The 27113-nt window shown below is 48.4% G+C and overlaps 1 protein-coding gene across 1 annotated transcript in view; it reads left to right on the top strand.

Moving 5' to 3' along the window:
* DDX27 (DEAD-box helicase 27) overlaps positions 1-27113 on the top strand; it is a 135242-nt gene that overhangs the window by 104024 nt on the left and 4105 nt on the right. The window contains exons 2-17 of the mRNA XM_050807448.1: positions 7437-7562; positions 9576-9722; positions 10911-10970; positions 11225-11387; positions 12901-12944; positions 13065-13151; positions 14391-14496; positions 16372-16545; positions 17840-17990; positions 20659-20758; positions 20920-21061; positions 22288-22441; positions 23192-23273; positions 23379-23556; positions 26013-26119; positions 26300-26402. Coding sequence (XP_050663405.1) covers positions 7470-7562; positions 9576-9722; positions 10911-10970; positions 11225-11387; positions 12901-12944; positions 13065-13151; positions 14391-14496; positions 16372-16545; positions 17840-17990; positions 20659-20758; positions 20920-21061; positions 22288-22441; positions 23192-23273; positions 23379-23556; positions 26013-26119; positions 26300-26402 — 1891 coding nt within the window. The 5' untranslated portion in view covers positions 7437-7469. The remainder of the gene's footprint in view (positions 1-7436; positions 7563-9575; positions 9723-10910; positions 10971-11224; positions 11388-12900; positions 12945-13064; positions 13152-14390; positions 14497-16371; positions 16546-17839; positions 17991-20658; positions 20759-20919; positions 21062-22287; positions 22442-23191; positions 23274-23378; positions 23557-26012; positions 26120-26299; positions 26403-27113) is intronic.

Raw genomic sequence — 27113 nt, 5'->3', positions numbered from 1 at the left:
TTACAGGCGTGAGTCACCACACGGTAAAATAAACATTTAAAAAGAAAACAAATACTTATCATCTGTTTTTGTGGGTGAGGAATTCAGAAATAGTGGAGCTGAGTGCAGGATTCTATTCAGTGTCTCTCATGAGGTTGTGGCTAAGATGGCGGCAGGGGCCGCAGTCATCTGAAGGTGTGACTGGGGCTGAGGGATTCCCTTTCAAGGTGGCTTCCTCATGAGGCTGTTAACAGAGGCCTCAGTTTCCTGCTGGCTGTCAGCAGGGGGCCCCAATTCCTCATTACATAGGCCTCTTGTATGTTGTTTGAGTGTCCTTAAGACAAGGCAGCTAACTTCTCCCACAGCATGTGATTCAAGAAAGAGAGCAAGGTAAAAGCCAGTTTTTTATGATCTACCCACAGAATTCAAACTCTGCCATATTCTTTCGAAGCAAGTCACTAAGTACAGCAAACACTCAAGAAGAGAATTAAGCTCTACCTGTTTTATTTTATATTTTATTTTGAGACAGTGTCTTGCTCAGTTGCCCAGGTTGAAGTACAGGGACATTATTATGGGTCACTGCAGCCTTGACCTCCTGAGGTCTTCACAAATGATCTTCACACGTCCACCTGCTGAGTAGCTGGGACCACAGGTGCAAGCCACCAAGCTCAGCTAATTTTTTTTTTTTTTTTTTGAGATGGAGTCTTGCTCTGTCACCCAGGCTGGAGTGTAATGGCGCGATCTCAGCTCACTGCAACCTCCGCTTCTTGTCTCAGCCTCCCAAGCAGCTGGGATTACAGGCGTGTACCACCACACCTGGCTAATTTTGGTATTTTTAGCAGAGATGGGGTTTCACCATGTTGGCTAGCCTGGTCTCGATCTCCTGACCTCAGGTGATCTGCTTGCCTCAGCCTCCCAAAGTGCTGGGATTACAGGCGTGAGCCACCGCACCCGGCCTCAGCTAATTTTTTTTTTTTTTTTTTTTTTTTTGAGACGGAGTCTCGCTCTGTCTCCCATGCTGGAGTGCAGTGGCACCATCTCAGCTCGCTGTAAGCTCCGCTTCCTGGGTTCACGCCATTCTCCTGCCTCAGCCTCCCGAGTAGGTGGGACTACAGGCGCCCACCACCGAGCCCAGCTAATTTTTTGAAGTTTTTAGTAGAGACAGGGTTTCTTTTTTTTTTTTTTTTTTTTTTTTTTTTTTGAGACGGAGTCTCGCTCTGTCTCCCATGCTGGAGTGCAGTGGCACCATCTCAGCTCGCTGTAAGCTCCGCTTCCTGGGTTCACGCCATTTTCCTGCCTCAGCCTCCCGAGTAGGTGGGACTACAGGCGCCCCCACCACCGTGCCCAGCTAATTTTTTGAAGTTTTTAGTAGAGACAGGGTTTCTTTTTTTTTTTTTTTTTTTTTTTTTTTTTTTTGAGACGGAGTCTCGCTCTGTCTCCCATGCTGGAGTGCAGTGGCACCATCTCAGCTCGCTGTAAGCTCCGCTTCCTGGGTTCACGCCATTCTCCTGCCTCAGCCTCCCGAGTAGGTGGGACTACAGGCGCCCACCACCGTGCCCAGCTAATTTTTTGAAGTTTTTAGTAGAGACAGGGTTTCTTTTTTTTTTTTTTTTTTTTTTGAGACGGAGTCTCGCTCTGTAGCCCAGGCTGGAGTGCAGTGGCTGGATCTCAGCTCACTGCAAGCTCCGCCTCCCGGGTTCACACCATTCTCCGGCCTCAGCCTCCCGAGTAGCTGGGATTACAGGCGCTGCCACCTCGCCCGGCTATTTTTTATATTTCTTAGTAGAGACGGGGTTTCACCGTGTTAGCCAGGATGGTCTCGATCTCCTGACCTCGTGATCCGCCCATCTCGGCCTCCCAAAGTGCTGGGATTACAGGCTTGAGCCACCGCGCCCGGCCAAGACAGGGTTTCACCGTGTTAGCCAGGATGGATTAGCCAATTTTTTTTATTTCATGTAGAGATGGATTTTGCCATGTTTCCCAGGCTTGTCTCAAACTGCTGGGCTCAAGGGATTCTCCCTCCTTGGTCTCTGAAAGCGCTCAGATTATAAGCATGAGTCAACGTGCCCGGGCTTAAGTTCCACCCCTTGAAAGGAGAATATCAAATAATCTGCAGACATATTATAATATGTCTTGCATAATATGTCTTATATAATATGTCTTGCATAATAGGGCCAGGTGCGGTGGCTCACACCTGTAATCCCAGCACTTTGAGAGGCTGAGACTGGAGGATCACCTGAGGTCAGGAGTTCGAGACCAGCCTGGCCAACATGGCAAAACCGCATTTCCACTAAAAATACAAAAATTAGCCGGGCGTAGTGGTGGGCACCTGTAGTCCCAGCTACTTGGGAGACTGAAGCAGGAGAATTGCTTGAACCCAGGAGGCGGAGGTTGCAGTCAGCCAGGGTTGCACCACTGCACTCCAGCCTGGGCAACAGAGTAAGACTCTATCTTAAAAAATTAAAATGAAATAAAACTAAGTAGTTTAGAGAAAGGATCCTATGTGGAAGGAGCTCAGATCTTCAAAGAGATGGTGCTGATACCTCAGCCCAGAGGTTCCCATGGCGCTGGGACCCAAACCTTGGAGAAGGAGGCGCTGCTCAGCTGTTGCTGGTGCTCTGCCTGGGTCAGAAAAGCTGGTTCTGTGAGTGTTAAAAAGAAAAACAAACAAAATCCCCCCGCGCTGCCAAGTGGAATGAATCGCTGCTTCCAGGCAGAAGTGCTGCTGGAGTGACACAGGAATGCGAAATAGAACAAGACCAAGTTTCCACTTCCTACTCCAGCGCTCCGTTCTCTCTCACACGCGCCCCCTGCTGGCAGATCCTAACAAGGAACTTGACGGCAAAAGACAAACATGGTTCCCGGAGTCCCGCCCCAGGCACCTGAGCCAGGTATAGAAGGGTTAGTTTGAAGCTGACAGTACCTTAATAACGGGCACAGCTTATTAATTTGAAAAGTATTAGATGAAACTACACAAAGAACCAAGAACAAAAACTTGTGTTCCCCAATACCATTTTGCATCCTTTGTATCCAGAGTTTTTCTTTAGCTGTTGTATATCCTTCCTAACAGTGTCCTTATTTTATAAATAAGCAAACTGGAACAGAAACTAGGAAGTTACCCAAGTCCACACAGTAAGGAGCAGAAGCAGATTTGAATCAAGGCTGTGTGACTCCAAAGCCCATCCTTTTTTTTTTTTTTTTTTTCCTTTTAAAATATATATATATATTTTTAGGCCAGGAGCAGTGGCTCATGCCTGTAATCCCAGCTACTCAGGAGGCTGAGGCAGGAGAGTCGATTGAACCCCGGAGGTGAAGGCTGCCGTGAGCTGAGATCGTGCCACTGCACTCTCACCTTGGCAACAGAGTAAGACCCTGTCTCAAAAAAAAAATTAAATAAATAAAATAAAATAATTTTTTTTTTTTTGAGACAGAGTTTTGCTCTTGTGCCCAGACTGGAGTGCAATGGTGTGATCTCAGCTCACTGCAACTTCTGCCTCCTGGGTTCAAGCAATTCTCCTGCCTCAGCCTCCCGAGTAGCTGGGATTACAGGCACACACCACCATGCCCAGCTAATTTTTTGTATTTTTAGTACAAACAGAGTTTCACCATGTTGGTCAGGCTGGTCTTAAAACTCCTGACCTCAGGTGATCCACCTGCCTCGGCCTCCCAAAGTGCTGGGATTACAGGCGCAAGTCACCGTGCCCAGCTGGCAATATATTTTTTTAATTCACATTTTCCATCACTCTTACAAAGCCCAATCTTTTAACCACTATGCTGTAGTTCCTATGTACACAAATCATAGCTCCTATTCTATGGACACATCTTTCTGCAACTCCTTTTTCACTCATAATCATGTTTTTGAGATCTATCCATGTTGATATCTATATTTTTAGTTATATCATGTAAACTGCTACTCACATTCTAATATTAACCACATTTTATTTATCTACTGTCCTATTAGTGGACATTAGATTTATTTATTTAGAAACAGGGTCTCACTCTGATGTCCAGGCTGGAGTGCAATGGTGCGATCATAGCTCACCGCAGTCTTGCACTTCTGGGCTCAAGCCTCATAGGATTCTCCTGTCTCAGCCTCCTGAGTAGCTGGGACTACAGGCATGAGCCACCATGTCTGGCTGATTTTTTTTTTTTTTTAAGTGATGGGGTCTGACTATGTTGTCTGGACTGGTCTCAAACTTCTGGCCTCAAGTGATCCTCCCACCTCAGGATGAAAATGTTTTTAAATTATACTGTGATGATGACTGCACAACTCTGAATACACTAAAACCATGAAACTGTCCACTTTAAATCAGTGAACTGTATGACATGTAAATTATATCCCAATAAAGCTTTTTAAAAAATTCATTTGAGATGGAGTCTCACTCTGTTACCCAGGCTAGAGTACACTGGCACGATCTCATCTCATGGCAACCTCTGCCTCTCAGATTCTAGCAATTCTCCCGCCTCAGCTTCCTGAATAGCTGGGCACCTGCCACCACTAATTTTTGTATTTTTAGAAGAGATGGGGTTTTATCATGTTGGCCAGGCTGGTCTCGAACTCCTGACCTCAAGTGATCTGCCCACCTTGGGCTCCTAAAGTGCTGGGGTTGCAGGCGTGAGCCACTGTGCCCAGCCTAAAGCTTTTTTTTTTTTTTTTTTTTTAAGTAAACCTTTTATTAGGATACAGTGAGGCTGATGCATTAGAATGGAGTAGGAGTAGCAAGTTGATAAGGACGGAATTGTTTGTCCCCAAAATTCACACATTGAAGTCCTAACTCCCAGCACCTCCAACTGTAACCATATGTGGAGATAGAGCTTTTAAAAAGGTAAGTAAATTAAAATGAGGTCATTAATGGGGTGCTAAGCCAATATGGCTGATGTCTTGATAAGAAGAACTTAGGGTTTGGTGAGGTGGCTCACACCCGTAATCCCAGGGCTTCAAGAGATGGGAGGACCTCTTGAGCCCTAGAGTTTGAGAGGAGCTTGATAGCAAGATCCTATCTCTACAAAAAACTTAAAAAAAATTAGCTAGGCATGGTGTCGTGCACCTATAGTCCCAGCTGCTCAGGAGGCTGAGGTGGGAGGATTGCTTAAATCTAGGAGATTGAGGCTGCAGTGAGCTGTGATTGTGCCACTGCATTCCAGCCTCGGTGACAGAGCAAGACCGTGTCACACACACCAAAAAAAAAAAAAATAAAAAAAAAAAAAAAAAAGAAAAGGACTTAGGTCTTATGCACAGAGAGAACACCAAGTGAAGACATAGAGGGAAGATGGCCATCTCCAAGTGGAGGGGGAGCCCTGGGAAAACCAACCCTGCTGATACCTTGATCTCAGACTTCTAGACCACCAAACTGTGAGAAAATACATGTCTATTGTTTAAGCTACCCAAACAAACTAAAATGTTTCTAGGGCCCGCAGGAAGCATAAATGTGTGAAGAGTGTGGTGCTCCCAGGGTGCAGAGAGATCTAGGATGAGAGGATGAGCTGAGAGTGTGGATTCTACTTAAAGCAGCAGGTTCTCAACCGTGATAATCAGGAGACAATTTAGGTTATCACAATGGGTGAGAGGGGTGCCTCTGGCATTTAGTGGGTGCAGGCCAGGGATGCTGCCTACCATCCTACCATGCACAGGGCAGCCCCCACAGCCAAGACGGAGAAATTCCTGATTTAAAGGAATTAAAATTGTTTTGATGTCCCTGATTCTACATTGGTCTTTGATGTTGTGATCCTTAAACTAGATTTTAAATAAAGGAGTGGTTGGATCTCATTTGCATTTTATTATTTTTTTGTATTTTGTATTTTAGTAGTTTTTTTTGTACTTAGTAGAGATGGGTTTTCATCATGTTGCCCAAGCTCGTCTCAAACTCCTGAGCTCAGACAATCCTCCTACCTTGGCCTCCTTAAGTTTACAGGCATGAGGATCCTCCTTAGGAGGATCAATCCTCCTAAGGATTACAGGCATGAGCCCCCGCACTTTGCATTTTAAAGACTGTTCTGGCTGCTTCGAGGAGAGGAAAGTGGAGGGGATAAGTCTAGAAGACCTGTGTGGTAGTTACTGGCCCATCGAGAAAGGAAGGACGGCAGTGAGGGTGGTGGGGAGGTCTCCATGTATTCAATACAACACATAGTCATTCATTCTTCATTTTTTGAAATAAAGGGTCTCGCTCAGTCACCCAGGTTGGAGGGCAGTGGCGCGATCATAGTTCACTGCAGCCTTAACCTGGGCTCTGGGGATCCACCTGCTTCAGCCTCCTGAGGAGCTGGGACTACAGGCGTGTGCCACCATGCCCAACCATGCTCTGTCACCAGGCTGGAGTGCAGTGGCACGATCTTGGCTCACTGCAACTTCCAACTCCTTGGTTAAAGCAATTCTCCTGCCTCAGCCTCCCATAAGCTGGGATTACAGGCACGTGCCACCATGCCCAGCTAGTTTTTGTATTTTTAGTAGAGACGGGGTTTCACCATATTGGCCAGGATGGTCTCGATCTCTTGACCCCGTGATCCGCCTGCCTTGGCCTCCCAAAGTGTTGGGATTACAGGCATGAGCCATCGCGCCCAGCCAACATTATTTTTAATTAAAAAAAAAAAAAAAATATATATATATATATATATATATATGAGATGGGGTCTTGCCATGTTGCCCAGGGTTGTCTGGAACTCCTGAGCACAAGCCATGCACCCACCTGGCCTCCTCAAGTGCTGTGACTAAAGGTGTGAGCCACTTTGTCTGGTCTTGATTTTTATTTTCTTCTGAGATTTTTTTTTTCCCTATAATAAACATTAATTTTCATTAAAAAGTTTCGGGCTGGGCGCAGTGGCTCATACCTGTAATCCCAGCAGTTTGGGAGGCTGAGGCAGGAGGATTGCTTGAACCCAGGAGTTCGACACCAGCCTGGGCAACATGGTGAAACTCCGCCGGGCATGGTGGTGGCGCCCGTACTTCCAGCTACTCAGAAGGCTGAGGCGGGAGGATCGCTTAAGCCCGGGAAGTCGAGGTTGCAGTGAGCCATTATCTCCACTGCACTCCAGCCTGGGGGACAGAGCCAAACCCTGCCTCAAAAAAAAAAAAAAGAAAAGAAAAAAAAGAAAAAAAAATTACTTAGAATTTTACCACCCAGAAACAATCACAGCTAACTGCTTATTGTATTTTCTTCTACATTTTTTAATATAAATATCCACATCTAGAGTTTATAAATGCAACTCTTTAGACTCTCTCACCCCTTGCACTTTCCTCAAACATTCCCACCATTTTGAGGCCGGAGACCGTGGAATTTGCTTACCGAAAAAAGCCCCTCCCCTTGATGTCGTCATACGAAACTACGCCCCAGATTGCCGCATGCGCACTCTTAAGAGGTCGAAACGGGGAGGGGGCAGGGGCTCTCGAACGGAAGTGACGCATGGTACATGCGCAATGACGACGAGGAGGTGGTAAAAAGTCAAGTGCTGGTCCGCACGCTGTGCTCGCTTCCGGAAGTGGCTTCTGCGACAACATGCTTGCAGACCTCGGCTTAATCGGGACCATAGGCGAGGATGACGAGGTGCCGGTGGAGCCCGAGTCTGACTCTGGTGACGAGGAAGAAGAGGTATGAGGACGGTTCTGGTCTTTGGGCTTCCTTGACTGCTTCTCTTCCCCGCGATGCCTCAGGTCCCTGTCCCCGAATCCTCATCATCGCCTGCCAGCCCGGGAAGTTTCCCTAAAAGGATCTCGCCGGGACCCCAAGATCTTCCTCAGTTTTCCGGCGACTAGGTTTTCTCTACGTCCGCCTGCTTCTTTGGCCGTGTCGTTCCCTGTCTCCTTGCTGAACTCAGTATCCATTCACTGAATTGATATTTAACCACGCCCTGTGTAAGAGACATGCAGGTCTCTTACACCTTGTAAGAGGTGAAGTCAGCCCTGGTTCCTGCTCAAGGAGCCGTGGTTAGCTGTCCATTCATATGTTCATCGAGCCAGTGTTTATTGTATACTTATGTGTGCTAGGCCTAGTGTTAAGCGTTGGGGACGTAGCAATGAACAAGGTGAGTGCCACTCTTCTGAAGCGTATGGTGGTGTGGGGGCTTGCAGATATTAAGCAGTATGGCAATTAAAGAGGGATCGGTGTTCTGAAAAGGATGCTTGCCCTTCAAACATTCAGCCCAGATGTTGTCCCCTCTGCAGTCTCATCTGTCCGCTTGATACATTTATTCAGATGTCCCATGGCCTCTACAAATTCAACTCCTCCGAAGTTGAACTTGTGTTCGCTCTCATCCTGTTCCCTTCTCAAGCCAGCAACCTTAGAGTTATTCTTTTTTTTTTTTTTTTTTTTTTTTTTTGAGACGGAGTCTCACGCTGTTGCCCAGACTGGAGTGCAGTGGCGCGATCTCGGCTCACTGCAAGCTCCGCCTCCCGGGTTCCCGCCATTCTCCTGCCTCAGCCTCCTGAGTAGCTGGGACTACAGGCGCCCGCCACCGCGCCCGGCTAATTTTTTGTATTTTTAGTAGAGACGGGGTTTCACTGTGGTCTCGATCTCCTGACCTTGTGATCCGCCCGCCTCGGCCTCCCAAAGTGCTGGGATTACAGGCTTGAGCCACCGCGCCCGGCCTAGAGTTATTCTTGACAGTTTTTTCTTCCTCAGCGCCGCCAGTGCTCTGCAAGCTAGCTCATGAATCTCTCTTAAGCTTCTCCCGCCTCTCTCCATTCACACTGTACCCACCCTAGCTCCGGCCACTGCTGTCTCATGCCTGCACACCAGCACACCAGCACACCACCAGTCCAAACATACTTCATTTCTTTATCTTGAGCACTTCCAGTGTATTCTTCGCTTAGCAGCAGAAGGATCTCTTTGTGATACAGTCACGTTAGAGACCTCCCTTGCTTAAAACTCTCCAGCCTGCTGGTAGAGAGCCCCAGGCCTGTCCACTCTGCAGAGACTCCTCAGGCAGCCTGTGGGTCCTGCACACTGCCCTCATTTCCCTGATGTCCCCTGTGGGCGCAGGTGGCCTACTGGCTGGTGCAATCTTGGCTCACCACAACCTCTGCCTCCTGGGCTCAAGCAATTCTCCTGCCTCAGCCTCCTGAGTAACTGGGATTACAGGCATGCGCTACCATGCCCAGCTAATTTTTCTGTATTATTATTTTTTTTGAGATGGAGTCTTACTCTGTTGCTCAGGCAGGAGTGCAATGGTATAGTCTTGGCTCACTGCACCTTCTGCCTCCCGTGTTCAAGCAATTCTCCTGCCTCAGCCTCCCGAGTAGCTGGGACTACCAGTGCGTGCCACCACACCTGGCTAATTTTTGTATTTTTAGTAGAGATGGGGTTTCACCATATTGGCCAGGCTGGTCTTGAGCTCCTGACCTCGTGATCCGCCCACCTTGGCCTCCCAAAGTGTTGGGATTACAGGCGTGAGCCACCATGCCTGTCTTTTTTGTATTTTTAGTAGAGACTGCATTTCATCATGTTGGTCAGGCTGGTCTTGAACTCCTGACCTCAAATGATCCACATGTCTTGGCTTCTTAATGTGCTGGGATTACAGGTGTGAGCCACTGTGCCTGTCCCCTTCTTCCTTTCTATTGTTCTTTATCTCAGCCCCAAAGTCACTCTGTCTCTTACTCTTCCCAGGGGCCTATTGTGCTGGGCAGACGACAAAAAGCCTTGGGGAAGAACCGCAGTGCTGATTTCAATCCTGACTTTGTTTTCACTGAGAAGGAGGGGACTTACGATGGCAGCTGGGCCCTGGCTGATGTCATGAGCCAACTAAAGAAGAAGGTGAGTCTGACAGTGATGGACAGTTCCAGACCTTGGACTATTAAGATTGGACTGTGGGTTTCAGGGCCTAGTCCTGACCTGACTGACCATCTGTTTACATTCAGCAGATACTAGAACTCCTTTGAAAATAACTGGTTTAAAAAAAAAAAAAAAAAAGAAAGTATCTGGTATACTTTTGATGAGATCACAAATGACTCACTGTCTTTTTTTTTTTTTTTTTTTTTTTTGAGTCTGCTTGCTGGGGAAGACTCGTCTTGATTAATACCAAATGAAGTATGAGCACTTGCCAGGTGTCTCCTGTGGTGTCACTGTGCAGTGTCCCTGCCCACACAGCACAGCCAAAGCTACCACAGATGTCATTGTCATCTGCTTGTTTGCCAAGATCCCATGCCTTTCTGTGAATCTGGTTAAACTAGAAGATGCATCCAAGTTATTTACCATTTCATGTGCATCAGAGAGAAAGATTGCCTGTCCAGAACAGTGTAATCCAGGCTTTGCTGGTCCTTATTCTGATTGAAATAAATCAGCATTGCCTTTTCTTTTTTTTGAGACAGAGTCTCTCTCCGTTTCCCAGGCTGGAGTGTAATGGCGCTATCTCGGCTCACTGCAACCTCTGCCTCCTGGCTTTAAGTGATTCTTGTGCCTTAGCCTCCCGAGTCGCTGGGATGACAGGTGCCCACCACCACGCCCAGCTAATTTTTTGTGGTTTTTTTTTTTTGTTTTTGAGATGGAGTCTCACTCTGTCACCCAGGCTGGAGTGCAATGGTGCGATCTTGGCTCATTGCAACCTCTGCCTCCTGGATTCAAGGGATTCTCCTGCCTCAGCCTCCTGAGTAGCTGGGATTACAGGCATGTGCCACCATGTCCAGCTAATTTTGTATTTTTAGTAGAGATGGGGTTTCTCCATGTTGGTCAGGCTGGTCTCGAACTCCCGACCTTAGGTGATCTGCCTGCTTTAGCCTCCCAAAGTGCTGGGATTACAGGCGTGAGCGACTGCGCTCAGCCTTACCAGCATTGCCTTTTCAAGATCATCTGGAGAGGATTTTAAAATTTTTGTATATATAATATGTATATATATTTTCAGAGAATGCCAACATTTTTTCTTTTTCAAATTAATTATGAAGAATTTGTTCTCTTATTCGATGTTTCAATGACAATTTCTTTTCACCTCTTTATTTTTATCTGCAGAGGGCAGCCACTACATTAGATGAGAAGATTGAGAAAGTTCGAAAGAAAAGGAAAACAGAGGTGAGAGGAAAAGTGGCTATTTCTCGTTGTTATGCCCCACACTTTACTCTCACCGCGACCCCAGCATCTCTCTGGAAGCCCTTACAGAGCGGGGCATGGCTGGGGCAGGCACGCTCTTCTGTGCGTTTGCTGTGCATCAGTACTGAGAATCCCCACAGCCGTCTGTTCAGGCCGGAGAGCTTCCTGTTGCTCTACTTAAGTTCTGTATCTGTAGAAGTTTGTCATCACCGTTGCTTTAATTTTTTTTTTCCCAGGTTAAAGAAGCCAAGTCTGGGAAGTTGGAGGAGAAGGAAACAAAGGAGGGCTCTGAACCAAAAGAGCAGGAAGACCTTGAAGGGAATGATGAGGAAGGCTCAGAAGATGAAGCCTCAGAGACCGACTACTCATCAGCTGATGAGAACATCCTCACCAAAGCAGGTAGACGTTACGGCGGAGGTGTCAGCAACGGGGACAGGAGATCAGAAGGCATCCTCCTTTATTTTGTAGGGTTTCCTTCACTCTTCTGCACAGTTTAAGATATTCTGCCTACTACATTGAACTCCATTGAACTCCTTTCTGTTTTTTTTTTTTTTTTTTTAAGAGATGTTGGCTGGGCATGGTGGCTCATGCCTGTAACCCCAGCACTTTGGGAGGCCAAGATCGGTGTATCGCTTGAAGCCAGGAGTTTGAGACCAGCCTGGGCCACATGGTAAAACCCCGTCTCTACTAAAAATACAAAAATTAGCTTGATGTGGTGGCATGGACTTGTAATCCCAGCCACTCAGGTGGCTGAGGCATGAGAATCACTTGAACCTGGGAGGTGGAGATTTCAGTGAGCCGAGATTGTCCCATTGTACTTAAGTCTGGGCCACAGAATGAGACCCTGTCTCAAAAAACAAAGCAAAACAAAAGAGATGTGGTCTCACTCCATCCACAGGCTGGAGTGCAGTGGTGCCATCATACCTCACTGGAAGGCTTGAACTCCCTGGTTCAAGTGATCTTCCTGCCTTAGCTTCCCAAGTAGCTGGGCCTACAGGTGCATGCCCCTGCGCCTGGCTAATTTTTTTTTCATAGGGATGGGCTCTTGCTTTGTTGTTCAGGCTAGTCTCAAACTTCTAGGCTCAAGCAGTCCTCCCGCCTCGACCTCCAAAAGTGCTGGGATTACAGGAGTGATGAGCCACTGTGCCCACTGAATCCTTTCTTTTAGGTTCTCTTTTCTCTTGGGATTTTGTTTGGGTTGTTGTACTTTGTAGGTAGTTTACTCTTTTCCCATTTAGCCCCGTGCGGCTGCTGGATGCCTCTGTGATACAAACTCATTTGGGGTGACATACTCAGATGGGTCCAGCCACATAGTGGGTGCTCAATATATATATATATTTTTTCCTTTGAGATAGAATCTCACTCTGTTACCCAGGCTGGAGTGCAGTGGTATAATTTTGGCTCACTGCAACTTCTGCCTCCCGGGTGCAAGCAATTCTCCTGTCTTAGCCTCCCAAGTAGCTGGGACTACAGGCACACACCACCACACCTGGCTGATTTTTGTATTTTTAGTAGAGATGGGGTTTCACCATATTGGTCAGGCTGATCCTGAACTCCTGACCTCAGGTGATCCATCTGCCTCGGCCTCCCAAAGTGCTGGGATTTTAGGCGTGGGCCACCGCTTCTGCCCTCACTAAGTATTTCTTGCAGAAATGTGTGCTAAAGCATCATAATGCAGTGTAGTGGTCGAGAGCCTGGTCTCTGGACCAGAGACACTGGGTTAGCTTTCTCTCTGACTTTAGGCAAGTTACTTCACCATGCTGCCACAAAGTGTCCTCATCTGTGAAATGAGGTTGATGATGGTCACCCCTCAGAGGCTGATGTGTGGTATTGGCACTTAGGACAGTGTCCAGCAGAATGCAAGTGCTTTGTAAGTCTGAGCCGTGGTCATCAGCTAAGTTTTTCTCCATAGATACACTCAAAGTAAAGGATCGGAAGAAGAAGAAGAAAGGACAGGTGAGCTCGGGGCTGCAAGATAGTGTGCGGCTCGCTGGCAATCTGAAAGGAGTTTAAGGTCGTTTGGGTTTCTTGGCCCTTTTGTTGAATTCTCATCTCTCTTTTGGTTTTCTGGCATAGGAAGCAGGAGGATTTTTTGAAGATGCATCTCAGTACGATGAAAACCTCTCGTTCCAGGACATGAACCTTTCCCGCCCTCTTCTGAAGGTAGCAGCTTCTTGTAAAAAATTTTCTTTGCAGAAGCAGGGTCTTGCTATGTTGCCCAGGCTGGTCTCAAATTCCTGGCATCAAGCAATCCTCTTGCCTCATCCTCCCAGAGTGCTGGGGTTTGAGCCACTGCGCCTGGCCAGTAGTGGCTTATTTTGGCAACCATGGGATTATTGCAGCCACCCCTAACTGGACTTTCTGCTTATCTGTTTGCCTTCCTCAACTCTCTTGTCCACACAGTTGCCAGAGAACTCTCTTAAGCAATGAGTTCCATCATGTCCCTCTTCTTCTGTAAGCCCTTCACTACTTTATAGTCTCACTCAGCTTAAAAGCCCAAGTCCTTATATTGACCTACAAGGCTCTGCCCCTTCTGGCCCTCTCTGATGACACTTCTGCACTCATTCTGCTCTGGCCACACTGGCCTCCTTGCTGGCCCTCAAACAGGTCAGGCCTCCTCTTCCTCAGGACGCTTGCACTTGCTGTTCCCTCTGCCTGGAAGCCTCTTCCAGAAACCTTTTTTTTTTTTTTTTTTTTTTTTTGAGACGGAATCTCGCTCTGTCGCCCAGGCTGGGGTGCAGTGGCCAGATCTCAGCTCACTGCAAGCTCTGCCTCCCGGGTTTACGCCATTCTCCTGCCTCAGCCTCCCAAGTAGCTGGAACTACAGGCGCCCGCCACCTCGCCTGGCTAGTTTTTTGTATTTTTTAGTAGAGACGGGGTTTCACTGTGTTAGCCAGGATGGTCTCGATCTCCTGACCTCGTGATCTGCCCATCTCGGCCTCCCAAAGTGCTGGGATTACAGGCTTGAGCCACCACGCCCGGCCCTCTTCCAGAAATCTTTTGGGGTGCTCTCTAGCTTCCTTCAGGGTTCAACTCAGTATCCCTTGCTCAGTGACACCTTCCCTGGCAGCCCTACTGTGAACAGCACTCCCCCGCTGCCCCTCTGACCGCTGCATTGTTTTCCGCAGCATATCTCCATATGACATGTGTTTGGTTTTGGTCTGTTTCTACCAGACTGTAAGTTTCCTGAGGGCAGGGTTTTTATTTCTTTTATTTACTGCTGTGTCCCCAGTGTCTAGAACACCACCTCACACGTAGTAGGCGCTCAGTTCAGTGAATGTTTATGGAATGAATGATTGGTGGGGATTGGTGTGGTCCCCACTTGTATGGAAACCTGCCCTGTTTGCGTCGTGCTGAGACTTCCCCTGCTCAACCCTGTCTGACTCAGTCTTTTTTCCTCAGGCCATTACAGCCATGGGCTTCAAGCAGCCCACCCCAATCCAGAAGGCATGCATACCTGTGGGTCTGTTGGGGAAGGACATCTGTGCCTGTGCAGCCACTGGGACAGGTGAAAAGGATAGGGACCCGGGGTAGGCGGAAGGGTGTTACAGCCAGGGCTGGGCTCTAGGTTGACTTATCAAAAGTCTGTTTTGCTAAATAAATACTCTTGGTTTTTTGAACTATTTTGTTTTTATTTTTTATTTCATAGAGATAGGGGTCTCACTTTATTGTCCAGGCTGGTCTCGAATTCCTAGGTTCAGGTTCAAGTGATCGATCTTCCCATCTTGGCTTCCCAAAGTGCTGGGATTACAGGCATGAGCCACTGTGCCTGGCCATAAAATTTTTTTTAACACAAAAAAGATATACTGGTGCAATTGAGAGAGTAAAGGACTTTTAAATTTTTAAGCATTTTATTTTGAAGTATTTGTAGATCAATGGCAAGTTGCAAAAATAGTGTGTAGGGTCTCTCGAATCCTTCATCAGTGGTGACATGCCACATAACTGTAGGACAAAATCAAAACCAGGAAATTGACACTGATATAACAGTGTTTCCTAGACTGCAGAGCTTATTCAGTTTACTGAAGGATTAATGTTTTGTTTTGAAATGGAGTCTCACTCTGTCCCCCAGGCTGGAGTGCAGTAGCACAATCTCAGCTCACTACAACCTCCGCCTCCTGTGTTGAAGTGATTCTCCTGCCTCAGCCTCCCCAGTAGCTGGGTTTACAGGTGCCTGCCACCACATCTGGCTGATTTTTGTATTTTTAGTAGAGACAGAGTTTCACTGTGTTGGCCAGGCTGGTCTCGAATTCCTGACCTCAAGTGATATACCCGCCTCAGCCTCTCAGAGTGCTGGGATTACAGGTATGAGCCACCGTGCCTGGCCTACTGAAGGATTAATTTTGTAAGATAAACAGTGCATGAGAGGATGTTTGGGCCTAGTAATGGGCCCGGTCTAGTAATGGGCCACAAATTTCAAAGGGTCTGGTGAAGGTCATTTTCATTTAATGCTCTTGCGGTATCCTTGATCTCTGTGACCATGGCTTCCTGGCCCTGTCATGTCAGAGGAGTAAAGTTTTTTTTTGAGACAGAGTCTTGCTCTGTTGCCCAGGCTGGAGTGCAGTGGTGCAATCTCAGCTCACTGCAACTCCACCTCCCGGGTTCAAGCGATTCTTCTACCTCAGCCTCCTGAGGAGCTGGGATTACAGGTACACACCACCATGTCCAGCTAATTTTTGTATTTTTAGTAGAGATGGGGTTTTACCATCTTGGCCAGGCTGTCTTGAACTCCTGACCTCGTGATCCACCTGCCTCAGCCTCCCAAAGTGCTGGGATTATAGGCATGAGCCACTGCGCCCGGCCATATTATTATTATTATTTTTTTGAGGCAGAGTTTTGCTGTTGTCACGCAGGCTAGAGTGCAGTGGCACGTTCTCAGCTCACTGCAACTCTGCCTTCCAGTTTCAAGCGAATCTCCTTCCTCAGCCTCCTGAGTAGCTAGGATTACAGGCGCCTACCACCATGCCTGGCTAATTTTTATGTATTTAGTAGAGATGGGATTTCACCGTATTGGCCAGGCTGTTCTCGAACTCCTGACCTCAGGTGATTTGCCTGCCTTGGCCTCACAAAGTGCTGGGATTACAGGCTTCTGCCACCATGCCCAGCTAAGTTTTTTGTATTTTTAGTAGCACTGGGGCTTCACTATGTTGGTCAGGCTGGTCTTGAACTCCTGACCTCAGGTGATCCACCTGCCTCGGTGTCCCAAGGTGCTGGGATTACATATGTGAGCCTGACCATATGATTTGAAAGCAGAAAAAATATTCTATGAAAAATTAATTCCTTTATTTTCCCCGACCAGACGTGGTTTTTCTGTGCTCTGGTGAAAACCTAACCCTGGAGGGAACTGAACGTCTTCTCATTGCTTCCTTGCTGCCCTTCCCTCCAGGTAAAACTGCCGCCTTTGCCCTGCCTGTCTTGGAGCGTCTGATTTACAAACCCCGCCAGGCTCCAGTCACCCGCGTGCTGGTGCTGGTGCCCACCCGAGAGCTGGGCATCCAGGTGCACTCTGTCACCAGACAGCTGGCCCAGTTCTGCAACATCACCACCTGCCTGGCTGTGGGTGAGTTTCTGGCCAAGGGTTGCCAGCCCCTCAGAGACTGTGGTGGGGTGGAGGATGGATGTGCCCTGCCATCTGTTGGTGTTGGTGCCAGGTGCCAGGATAGGCCTTTGTGTTGATTGAATTCACTTAAAACCTGGAAGACATGTTTTTTTGTTTTTTGAGATGGAGTCTTGCTTTGTCACCCAGGCTGGAGTGCAGTGGCGCGATCTGGGCTCACTGCAAGCTCCTCCTCCCAGTTCACACCATTCTCCTGCCTCAGCCTCCCAAGTAGCTGGGACTACAGGTGCCCGCCACCACGCCCAGCTAATGTTTTATATTTTTAGTAGAGATGGGGTTTCACTGTGTTAGCCAGGATGGTCTCGATCTCCTGACCTTGTGATGATCCGCCTGCCTTTGTCTCCCAAAGTGCTGGGATTACAGGTGTGAGCCACTGTGCCCAGCCGACGTGTTTTCATAGTGCTTTAGGCAGGTGGGATTTGATTGAAACTTACCCAACCTTGACAAATGAAACCTGACAACTATGAACATTTTTTTCTTGGTACTGAACAAATTTGGAATATAATTTTTGCTTTGTGAGAATAATAAATATTATTTTGGACAGCGTTTATCCAATGAAGTTATATGATAGTGTTATCTAGCCTGCATTTTGTCCTCCTTGTGCAATTGGAAGTCAGAAGTGATCTTTGTCTCCCTGTAACAGAGACTTCATCACTTTCCGCAGCTGCTTCTCTTAGTCCTTGGATGTTTCAGGCATTCTCTTTTTTTTTTTTTGAGAGGCAGTCTCACTCTTTTGCCCAGGCGGGAATGCAATGGCATGATCTCGGCTCACTGCAACCTCTGCCTCCTGGGTTCAAGCGATTCTCCCACCGCTTTCAGGTAGCTGGGATTATAGGCGTGCACCACCACGCCCAACTAATTTACATATTTTTACTAGAGATGGGGTTTTGCCATGTTGGGTGGGCTGGTCTCGAATTCCTGACCCCAAGTGATCCACCTGCCTTGGCCTCCTAAAGTGCTGGGATTACAGGCGTGAGCCACCGCGCCTAGCCCATGCATTCTCTTCTGAAATGCTTTTGTGTCATCATCATTGTTGATTTTTGCACTTAGCACAATTTTAATGACATGATCTGTCTTTCCCAGTGTGTTGGGAAACCCATGTGCTTGGGCCTTTGTTAGTCTTACTCTCTCAGTGGTTTCCTCTGCATCTGGCCTGAGGCCTGGTGAGTGGCTGGTGCTCAGTCAACACCCATGAGCAGCTGACCTGGCCGCCTGGTGGGGCTCTTCCTCTTTGCAGGCGGCTTGGACGTGAAGTCTCAGGAAGCAGCTCTTCGGGCAGCGCCTGACATCCTCATCGCCACCCCAGGCCGGCTCATCGATCACCTCCACAACTGCCCTTCCTTCCACCTGAGCAGCATCGAGGTGCTCATCCTGGATGAGGCTGACAGGTGCTCCTCCCAGCGTGGGGCCCAGGGCACTGTGGGGTTCCAAGGCCGACAATCAGGATGTGGACCTGCTACACTGCGTTGTTCTTTGCGGCTCTGGGCCATGGCCTTTGGTGTGCGATACCAGATCAGCCACTGGTGCTGGGGCCTCTGTCCAGCCTTAGCCTGTGTTTTCCTGTTTTTTCTCTTTCTCTCTCTATTATGGTGGTTAAGTGATGAGGCCGGTCAGATGTTGGCCCTGCCACTTCCTAAGGGAGATCTGGAAACATTTAGATTCTCAAAACAAAATCTTTTCTGGTTTGTAAATGGGAGATAAGGACATACGCACATCACAGTGTCGAGGAGCTGAGGAGGGAGGAAGAGGAAGTGCCAGCGCGGCTCCCACAGGGCCTCTGTGACTGCAGCCAGGACTCCCTCTCCCCCCACCCTGCCCCCCAGCTCTGTTCCTCTCTTACGTGTGCCGTCTGCTCACCTCTTTGCTCTGGGACTGAACAGAAGGAACTCTTCCTGAACTCTGGACTGAGGCTGGAGGCGGGGCAGGGGGAGGAGCTCTCAAACAGCCCCAGGGCATGCTAAGGTTACAGGCCCTTAAACCGCTTCTGATCCTGACACCCCTCCCTGAATCTTCACCAGCTTGGGGAATGGCAGCTCCGTCCTTCCGGCTGTTCTGAGTTCTCTGCGTGTTCTCCTGTTTTCACACCCCACAGCCCGCCTGTCGGCACAGACTGTCCACACGCCCCCACTTTGTGTCTTCTATGTTTGCCTTTTCCTCAGCCTGGAGCCATCTCCTGCCCCTTCGGGTTTCTGTTCCAGTTGTCACCTTGTTAGTGGAGCCTTTGCTGGCCGCCCTGTGATGGTCCTGCCCTAACTTGCTCCTCCCGTCCTGCCTGCATTGTCACTGAGGGTTCATGGAGTGCCATGTCTCCCCTGTCTCCCCAGGATACAGTATTCATGAAGGGGCTACATGCATAGGGGCGTGTCTAGTATATAGCAGGCACTCAGTAAATACTTGTTGAATAACCGATTGGCTGACTCCCTCAGAACAAAAGACCCATTCCTGAGGCCTAAAGGATGAAAAGGAGATCATTTTAAGTCAAGGGGACTTGATCTGGTTTAGGTTTTAAAGGGGGAGGGAAACTATTCAAGTATGTATCTCAAAAGACCAAAAAAGGCGGAGGAAGTATTTGAGATTTGGAAGATCAGAAGACAGCTCTGTGTGACACCTGGACCTAGACTGCAGCCTGCACTGGGGGAGAAATGCTGTAAGGGGTTGGGCTTGCTGAAAATATGGAATCCAAGGAATCTCACAGATTACTATTATATATAAAGAGAAAAAGGATCCTTTACAGTGGAGCGATCTGGCAGACACTATAGCCAGTGACCAACCTCACATCCCCGGTTCTAGAACAAACCGGCTGTCAGTGTCTGGTGATGGAGCATGAATACAGGGCACAGCTGCGCCCAGCAGTGCCGTCCCCTTGAGAATTTCTCTGAATCCAGTTACTGGGAAATAATTAGATGAATCCAGAGTGCGAGAAGGATGAGGGGACTTTTTGTTCTTTTTTTTTTTTTTTTGAGTCAGGGTCTTGCTTTGTCACCCAGGCTGGAGTGCCATGGTGCGAACACTAGCTCATTGCAGCCTCTACTTCCTAGACTCAGGTGATCCTCCCGCCTCAGTCCCCCCACGTAGCTGGGACTACAGGCACACGCCACCATGCCTGGCTTATTTTATATTAAATAAGTAGAGACAAGGTCTTGCTGTGTTGTCCAGGCTGGTCTTGAACTCCTGGGCTTAAGTGACCCTCCCGCCTCAGCCTCCCAAAGTTCTGGGATTACAGGCATGAGCCACCTTGCCCGGCCCCAGCTCATTTTTGTATTTTTTGTGGAGACGGGGTTTTGCCGTGCTGCCCAGGCTGAGGGGGCTTTTCTAGATGCAAGAAGACTAGAGACGTGGCAGCCAGTTGCAAGGCAGGAACTTTGGTTCTTGTACTAAAACAAAAGGTAACTATAAAATAACACTTGGCCTGGCATGGTGGCTCATGCCTGTAACTTCAGCACTTTGGGAGGCTGAGGCAGGCGGATCACCTGAGGTCGGGAGTTTGAGACCAGCCTGACCAACATGGAGAAACCCCATCTCTACTAAAAATACACAATTAGCTGGGCGTGATGGTGCATGCCTGTAATCCCTGCTATTCAGGGGGCTGAGGCAGGAGAATTGCTTGAACCTGGGAGGCGGAGGTTGCAGTGAGCCAAGATTGCGCCATTGCACTCCAGCCTGGGCAACAAGAGTGAAACTGCATCTCAAAAAAAAAAAGACACCTGGAGGCAGCTGAAGGAATGTGAATGTGGCCTGTACTTTAGATATTCACCCACTTGAAAGTCTTGGGCGTGTTGATGAAGTTGTGTTTCTGTAAGAGAAGGCCCTAGTCCTTAGGAGTTGTGTGCTGAAATATTTGGGGTCAGGTGTTACGACATCTGCGACTGACTTGCCACAAAAAGACAAAGCAAATGTGGCAAAATGATAATTCTTGGTGAAAAGATAAAATAATAAAATAGATGAGTCCTAAATGTAACCAATGACAACAAACAGCAGCCGGTATGCGATCCTATGCCCCTCACTGTGACCGAAGGGCACTCTCCCCAGTTCTGACATGTCTTTCTTTGCTCCCAGGATGCTGGATGAGTACTTTGAGGAGCAGATGAAGGAGATCATCCGAATGTGTTCCCACCACCGCCAGACCATGCTCTTCTCAGCCACCATGACAGACGAGGTGGGCTGAGGGACTTCTCTGTGGCGGGTGGCAGGTGTGCGCGGAGGGGGCTGTGCAGAGGACCCTGACTGGGGTTGGGGGGTTTGCCGGGGGTGAGCATTGCTGCCTCCTTCCCCACTACCCGGTTGCCAGCTGAGCAAACCCGGCTTTGCGCTTGGCAGGTGAAAGATCTGGCTTCTGTCTCCTTGAAGAATCCTGTTCGGATATTTGTGAACAGCAACACGGATGTGGCTCCCTTCCTGCGGCAGGAGTTCATCCGGATCCGGCCTAATCGGGAAGGAGACCGGGAAGCCATCGTGGCAGGTGGCAGCTGAGGGCGAGCCTGGGCAGGGTGGGCTGGTCAGCTTCCTTGAGCTCGTGGTGTCCATGCCGAAGTGTTTGGTTTTTCCCCCGCGCCTCTGCCATCCAGTCTTCCCCAGCGCAGAGGCTGCACTGCACTAACGATGATCCACTGCCTCACTTCTCCATGGGTCCTTCCTCCCTTTGCCTTATCACCTCACCAATCCTCTTTGTGTCCTGTTCAACTCCCAACCACTTGGCATCAGCTGTGGTTGTACGCATCGGTCCAGACCACTGGTCTCTGTCGCCTGGATTGTTGTGCAGCCTCTTGCTCGAGCTCCCCGCTTCCACTCGGCCCTTTGTGACTGCATTGCAGAGCATTTATGATGATTGCTTGCAGAAGACATTTGTACTTGTTACATCCTTATTTGAACACCCTGCTGTGGCTTCCATTGGTTTTAGACTAAAATCCAAACATCTTAGTGAGTCTTTTAGGACTCTTCGGGCCTGGCCCTTGCCTGCCCGGGGTCCCCAGCCATGTAGGCTTGCTCATGGCTCCAGCCACATTCGCCTGCTTGCACTTTTTTTTTTTTCCTTTGAGGCAGAGTCTTGCTGTGTCGCCCAGGCTGGAGTACAATGGCACGATCTTGGCTCAATGCAGCCTTTGCCTCCTGGGTTCAAACGAGTCTCGTGCCTCAGCCTCCCAAGTAGCTGGGATTACAGGCACTCGCCACCACTTCTGGCTAATTTTTGTATTTTTAGTAGAGACAGGGTTTTACCATGTTTGCCAGGCTGGTCTTGCACTCCTGGCCTCAAGTGATCTGTCCTTCTTGGTCTCCTAAAGTGCTAGGATTACAGGCGTGAGCCACTACATCCGGCTGCCTGCTTGCACTTCTCACTATAAGCTCGTTCCTGCCTCTGGGCCTTCATATTTGCCATTTCCTCTGTCTAGAATCTTCCCCTGGATCTTCCCATGGATCATCTGCCTTATCATTCAACCTAATGTCACCTCTTCAGAGAGGCCAGCCCTTAGCTGCTTCCCCTCCTCCCTGCACTCTCTCTTACAACATTTTTCACCCCCCAGGAATTGGTTTCTCTGTATCCACCCTGGAATTTGAGTTCCACAGGATAGGGACAATGCCTGTCTATCCAGTGCCAGGCACAGTGACCATACTTTGTGGATGAGGAGGGGGTACATGTTGAATAAGAGCCTAGAAACAGCTGCCAGCTCAGTCCTCTCTTCCTGCCAGCCTTGTTGACGAGGACCTTCACTGACCATGTGATGCTGTTCACGCAGACCAAGAAGCAGGCCCACCGCATGCACATCCTCCTGGGGCTCATGGGACTGCAGGTGGGCGAGCTCCATGGCAACTTGTCACAGACGCAGCGGCTGGAGGCCCTCCGGTAACATTTGGGGTGGGGACTCAGGCTGCCACCATCCTTCTGGGGCAGAGCAGATAGAGGGAAGAAGAGGACCCTGAGCATTCTATTAGAGCATTAGCAGGGGACACATAGGATGATCTTGGCCTTGAACATTTTAACCCAACCACTGTGAGGTCATGTCTTAGATGCATGTAGAACTCCAACTTCATAGTCAGAGATGACCCTCATGCCCTTGGGTGCTTGTCCCTAGCATGGGAGCTGTTGTGTGGGGCGACAGAGGAAGCCGGCTTGGAAAGGCAGCACATGGTCCCTTCTCTGAAGCTTTCTGAGAGTGGTGAACATTCCTGGGTCTGATTGAACAAGATTTAGAGTCAAAGTCAGCAGCCATTACTTGAGCATCTACTTTGCCAGGCACTGTGCTGTGTGCTTTCCACGTGATTTCTTGTTTAATCCTCAGAGAATGGCATCAAGGTGGTTGGCAAGGAGGAACCCTTTAGAACTCTCCACCCTGTTCATCAGAGGGTGCCGAAAGGTGTTTGTTAAAGATAGGCTGATTTAAACTGAGACAATTGCCCATGCTGTTAGCAGACACAGAACTACGCTTGCTCTGTGTGATGGGTTGTTGAAGGGTGGGTGTAAACATCCCATGTGCTCACATTTAGAATCTATCCCCATTTTAATGCCCTGTTCTGTCCTCTGCTGGCTCAGGCTCTTGTGGAACATTATTAGGGGAGGGTGTCTGGATGAACAGCTGTTTGTGATTGTTTCTAGGCGTTTTAAGGATGAACAGATTGACATCCTCGTGGCCACTGATGTGGCAGCCCGTGGACTTGATATTGAGGGGGTCAAAACGGTGAGCAGACCCTATCTTCCTTGGACTTTTGGTGGAAGTCTTTTTGCCTCTTCGCACCCCCCTTCCCTTGCCAGGCCTGACTGATGTTCATTTTTGACCTTCTAGGTAATCAACTTCACAATGCCTAATACTATCAAGCATTATGTCCACCGGGTGGGGCGAACAGCGCGTGCTGGCAGGGCTGGGCGCTCAGTCTCTCTGGTGGGAGAAGATGAGCGGAAGATGCTGAAGGAGATTGTAAAAGCTGCCAAGGCCCCTGTGAAGGCCAGGATACTTCCCCAAGGTGAGCAGGCAGCCCTGTGGCAGTGCAGAATGGCTTGGGTGGGTGGGGCAAGGGCAGAGTGTAAGGGCTTTGCAGTTCAGAGCCAGATTTGAATTCTAGCCCTGCTGCTTCCTTGCCGAGTGACCATGTACAGGTTTTGCCTCACCTCTCTGAGCTTGCCTCCTGTGTGTAGAAGGGAATTATGACAGAATTGTAAACACAGTGCCCCATTTAGGTGGAAAATTAGGAAGAGAGGGTCGCTTGGGGCAAAATTCTCACTAACCTCCTCTTTCCCTTACTATTGGTGAGGGGAAGAGAGAGATCAGTACTCATTCCTTTTGGGTCCTTTCATTGCTTTTGTTCCTCTGATCTGTGGGGGTCCTATAAAGCACAACCTCTTTAAAGTCTTTTTTAGTTTTGTTTTGTTCTTGAATTCCTAGGCTGAAGCAATCCACCCACCTTCTGCCCCCAAAGTGTTGGGATTACAGTAATGAGCCACCATGCCCAGCCTTAAAAATTTTTAAGTTATAAAAATAATACATATTTAGTCTGAGCATGGTAGCTCTTGCCTTTGTAACCCAAAGTAACCCAGCACTTTGGGAGGCCAAGGCAGGAAGATTGCTAGAGGCCAGGAGTTCAAGACCAACCTAAGCAATGTAGTGAGATGCCTGTCTCTTAAAAAAAAAAAAAAAAAAAAAATTAGCTGGGCGTGGTGGTGTGTGCCTGTAGTCCCAGCTTTTCAGGAGGTTGAGGCAGGAGGATCGCTTAAATCCAGGAGGTTGAGGCTGCAGTGAGCTATGATTGCGCCACTGCACTACAGCCTGGGCAAAAGTGCAAGACCGTCTCTAAAAAATGAAATAAAAAGCATATATTGATTGATGGAAATTAGTAAATAAAAAAACAAAAATGTAATTCTGTGTCAAAGAGCTCACCACTGGTAGCATTTAGGTGTATGTCCTTTCAAACCATTTTTCCTTTCTTAAATGTCCCTTTTATTTTTTTCATTTTCATAGTCTTTATTTAATCAATGACTAGTTATTGAGTCCTGCTGTGGGCCTAGTGCTATTTATTATGTTCTAGGTGCTGGGGATACAGCAGGGAACAAAGCAGGGCTGTCGTTGTGGTGGGAGAAAGAGACAATAAATAAGCTAACAGTAGATGTGATTGAGAACAACAGGAAGAGAGTGCCTCATTAAGCTGTTAAGGAAAGACCTCTGCACAGCTGGCATTGGAGCTGAGTCCTGGATGATCGGAATGAGGCAGCCAGGAGAGGTCTGAGGGCAAAGTGCTGAGCTGAGAGAACAAGGGCAAAGGCTGTGAGGTAGGAACGAGCTTAGTGTGTGAGAACAAGAGAAAGGGCAGGAGGCTCAGGCGTGGTGAGCAGGGACACACAGAAGATCAGAGCAGTAGGCAGGGGCCACTCTGACTTTGGGGGGTATGAAGCAGAGAAGGCACACATTACAAACACCATTTCCTATGTCAGTAAATGCACAGCTAAATTATTTTCATCAGCTACATAGTATTAGTAGTCACCCGTATTTTATTTATTTATTTTTGAGATGGAGTCTTGCTCTATCACCAGGCTGGAGTGCAGTGGTGCGATCTCGACTCATTGCAACCTCCGCATCTCGGGTTCAAGCGATTCTCCTGCCTCAGCCTCCCAAGTAGCTGGGACTATAGGCGTGTGCCACGATGCCCAGCTAATTTTTATATTTTTAGTAGAGACGGGGTTTCACCATGTTGTCCAGGATGGTCTCGATCTCTTGACCTCGTGATCCACCCGCCTCGGCCTCCCAAAGTGCTGGGATTACAGGCTTGAGCCACTGCCTTATTTTTTTTAATTTTAAGATAAGGTCTTGCTTTGTTGCCCAGGTACAGTGGTGCGATCATAGCTTACTGTTGCCTCGAACTCCTGGGTTCAAGCAGTTCTTCTCCTCAGCCTTCTGAGTAGGTGGGACTACAGGTGCGTGCCACCATGATGGCTAATTTTTTTTTTTTAAGATGGAGTCTCACTCTGTTGCCCAGCATGGAGTGTAGTGGTGTCATCTTGGCTCACTGCAACCTCCGCCTCGTGGGTTCAAGCAATTCTCCTGTCTCAGTCTTTTGAGTAGTAGCTGGGATTACAGGTGTGTGCCCCCACACCCAGCTAATTTTTGTATTTTTAATAGAGACCAGGTTTCACAGTGTTGGCCAAGCTGGTCTCGAACTCCTGACCTCAGATGATCCACCTGCCTCGGACTCCCAAAGCGTGCGATTACAAGCGGGAGCCACTGAGCCACTGTGCCTGGGGTTTTTTTTTTTTTTTTTTTTTTTTTTTTGGTAGAGACACAGTCTGGCCATGTTGCCCAGGCTGGCCTCAACTTCCTGGGCTCAAGCAGTCCTCCCACCTCAATCTCCCAGAGTGCCGGGTTACAGTTGTGAGCCACCATGCCCGGCCTACCCTTATTTTTAAATCCTTTTTATTTTCTCCCGTTGAGATGTCATCCTCAAATTCCGGGACAAGATTGAGAAAATGGAGAAAGATGTGTATGCAGTTCTGCAGCTAGAGGCGGAGGAGAAAGAGATGCAGCAGTCGGAAGCCCAGGTGAGGGTGCAAGGTGGGATCTTGTTCACGAGGCTGCTCAGTGAGCAAGCTGCTGCATCCCTGCCAGTGCTGCCCTTCTGAAATGTTTCTCCCATCAGAGCCACAGGCATTTGCAGGCCATGGCTTCCTGTGTTAGTAGATACAGGTTTCACAGCAGGCATCCTTTTGTTATCTCTACAGATCAATACAGCAAAGCGGCTCCTGGAGAAGGGGAAGGAGGCAGTGGTCCAAGAGCCCGAGAGGAACTGGTTCCAGACCAAAGAAGAGAGGAAGAAGGAGAAAAGTAAGTCAGGGAGGTTCTGCAGAAATCTCAATACAGAATTACCCCACAGGACTCAGCAGTTCCATTCCTAGTTCTATACTGTAAAGCAGCGGTCCCCAACCTTTTTGGCACCAAGGACCAGTATTGTGGAAGACAGTGTTTCCACATTTGGCGTGTTGGGGGGTGCATTAGATTCTCATAAGGAGCACACGCCCTAGATCCCTCGCATGCGCACTTCACAATAGCGTTCATGCGCCTATGAGAATCTAATGCTGCTGCTGATCTGACAGGAGGCCGAGCGCAGGTGGCAATGCTTGGTTGCCCACCGCTCACCTCCTGCTGTGCAGCCTGGTTCCTAATAGGCCATGGACTGGAACCGGTACGTCAGCCTGGGGATTGGAGACCACTGTCGTAAAGGACTGTAAACAGGGACTCAGACAGATACTTAGATGCCAGTGTTCTTTGAAGTACTGTTCATAATAGCAAAAAGGTGGAAACAAACTATGTCCATCAACAAGTGAATGGATAAACAAAATTTGGGGTGTGTGTATATATACACACAATGGAATATTATTCAGCCATGAAGTTCTGATACATTCCATAAGGATGAACCTTGAAAATATTAAGCTGAATGAAATGATCCGGACACAAAGGGACAGATACCGTCTGATTCCACTTACCTGAGGTACCTAGCTGGGCAAATTCACAGAGATAGAAGTAGATTATGGATTA

The sequence above is a fragment of the Macaca thibetana genome, chromosome 10 (assembly GCF_024542745.1).
Source record: "Macaca thibetana thibetana isolate TM-01 chromosome 10, ASM2454274v1, whole genome shotgun sequence".
NCBI classification, from domain to species: Eukaryota; Metazoa; Chordata; class Mammalia; order Primates; family Cercopithecidae; genus Macaca; species Macaca thibetana.
The sequence above is the reverse complement of the archived record's forward strand: the minus strand, read 5'-3'. Positions and strand labels throughout refer to the sequence as shown.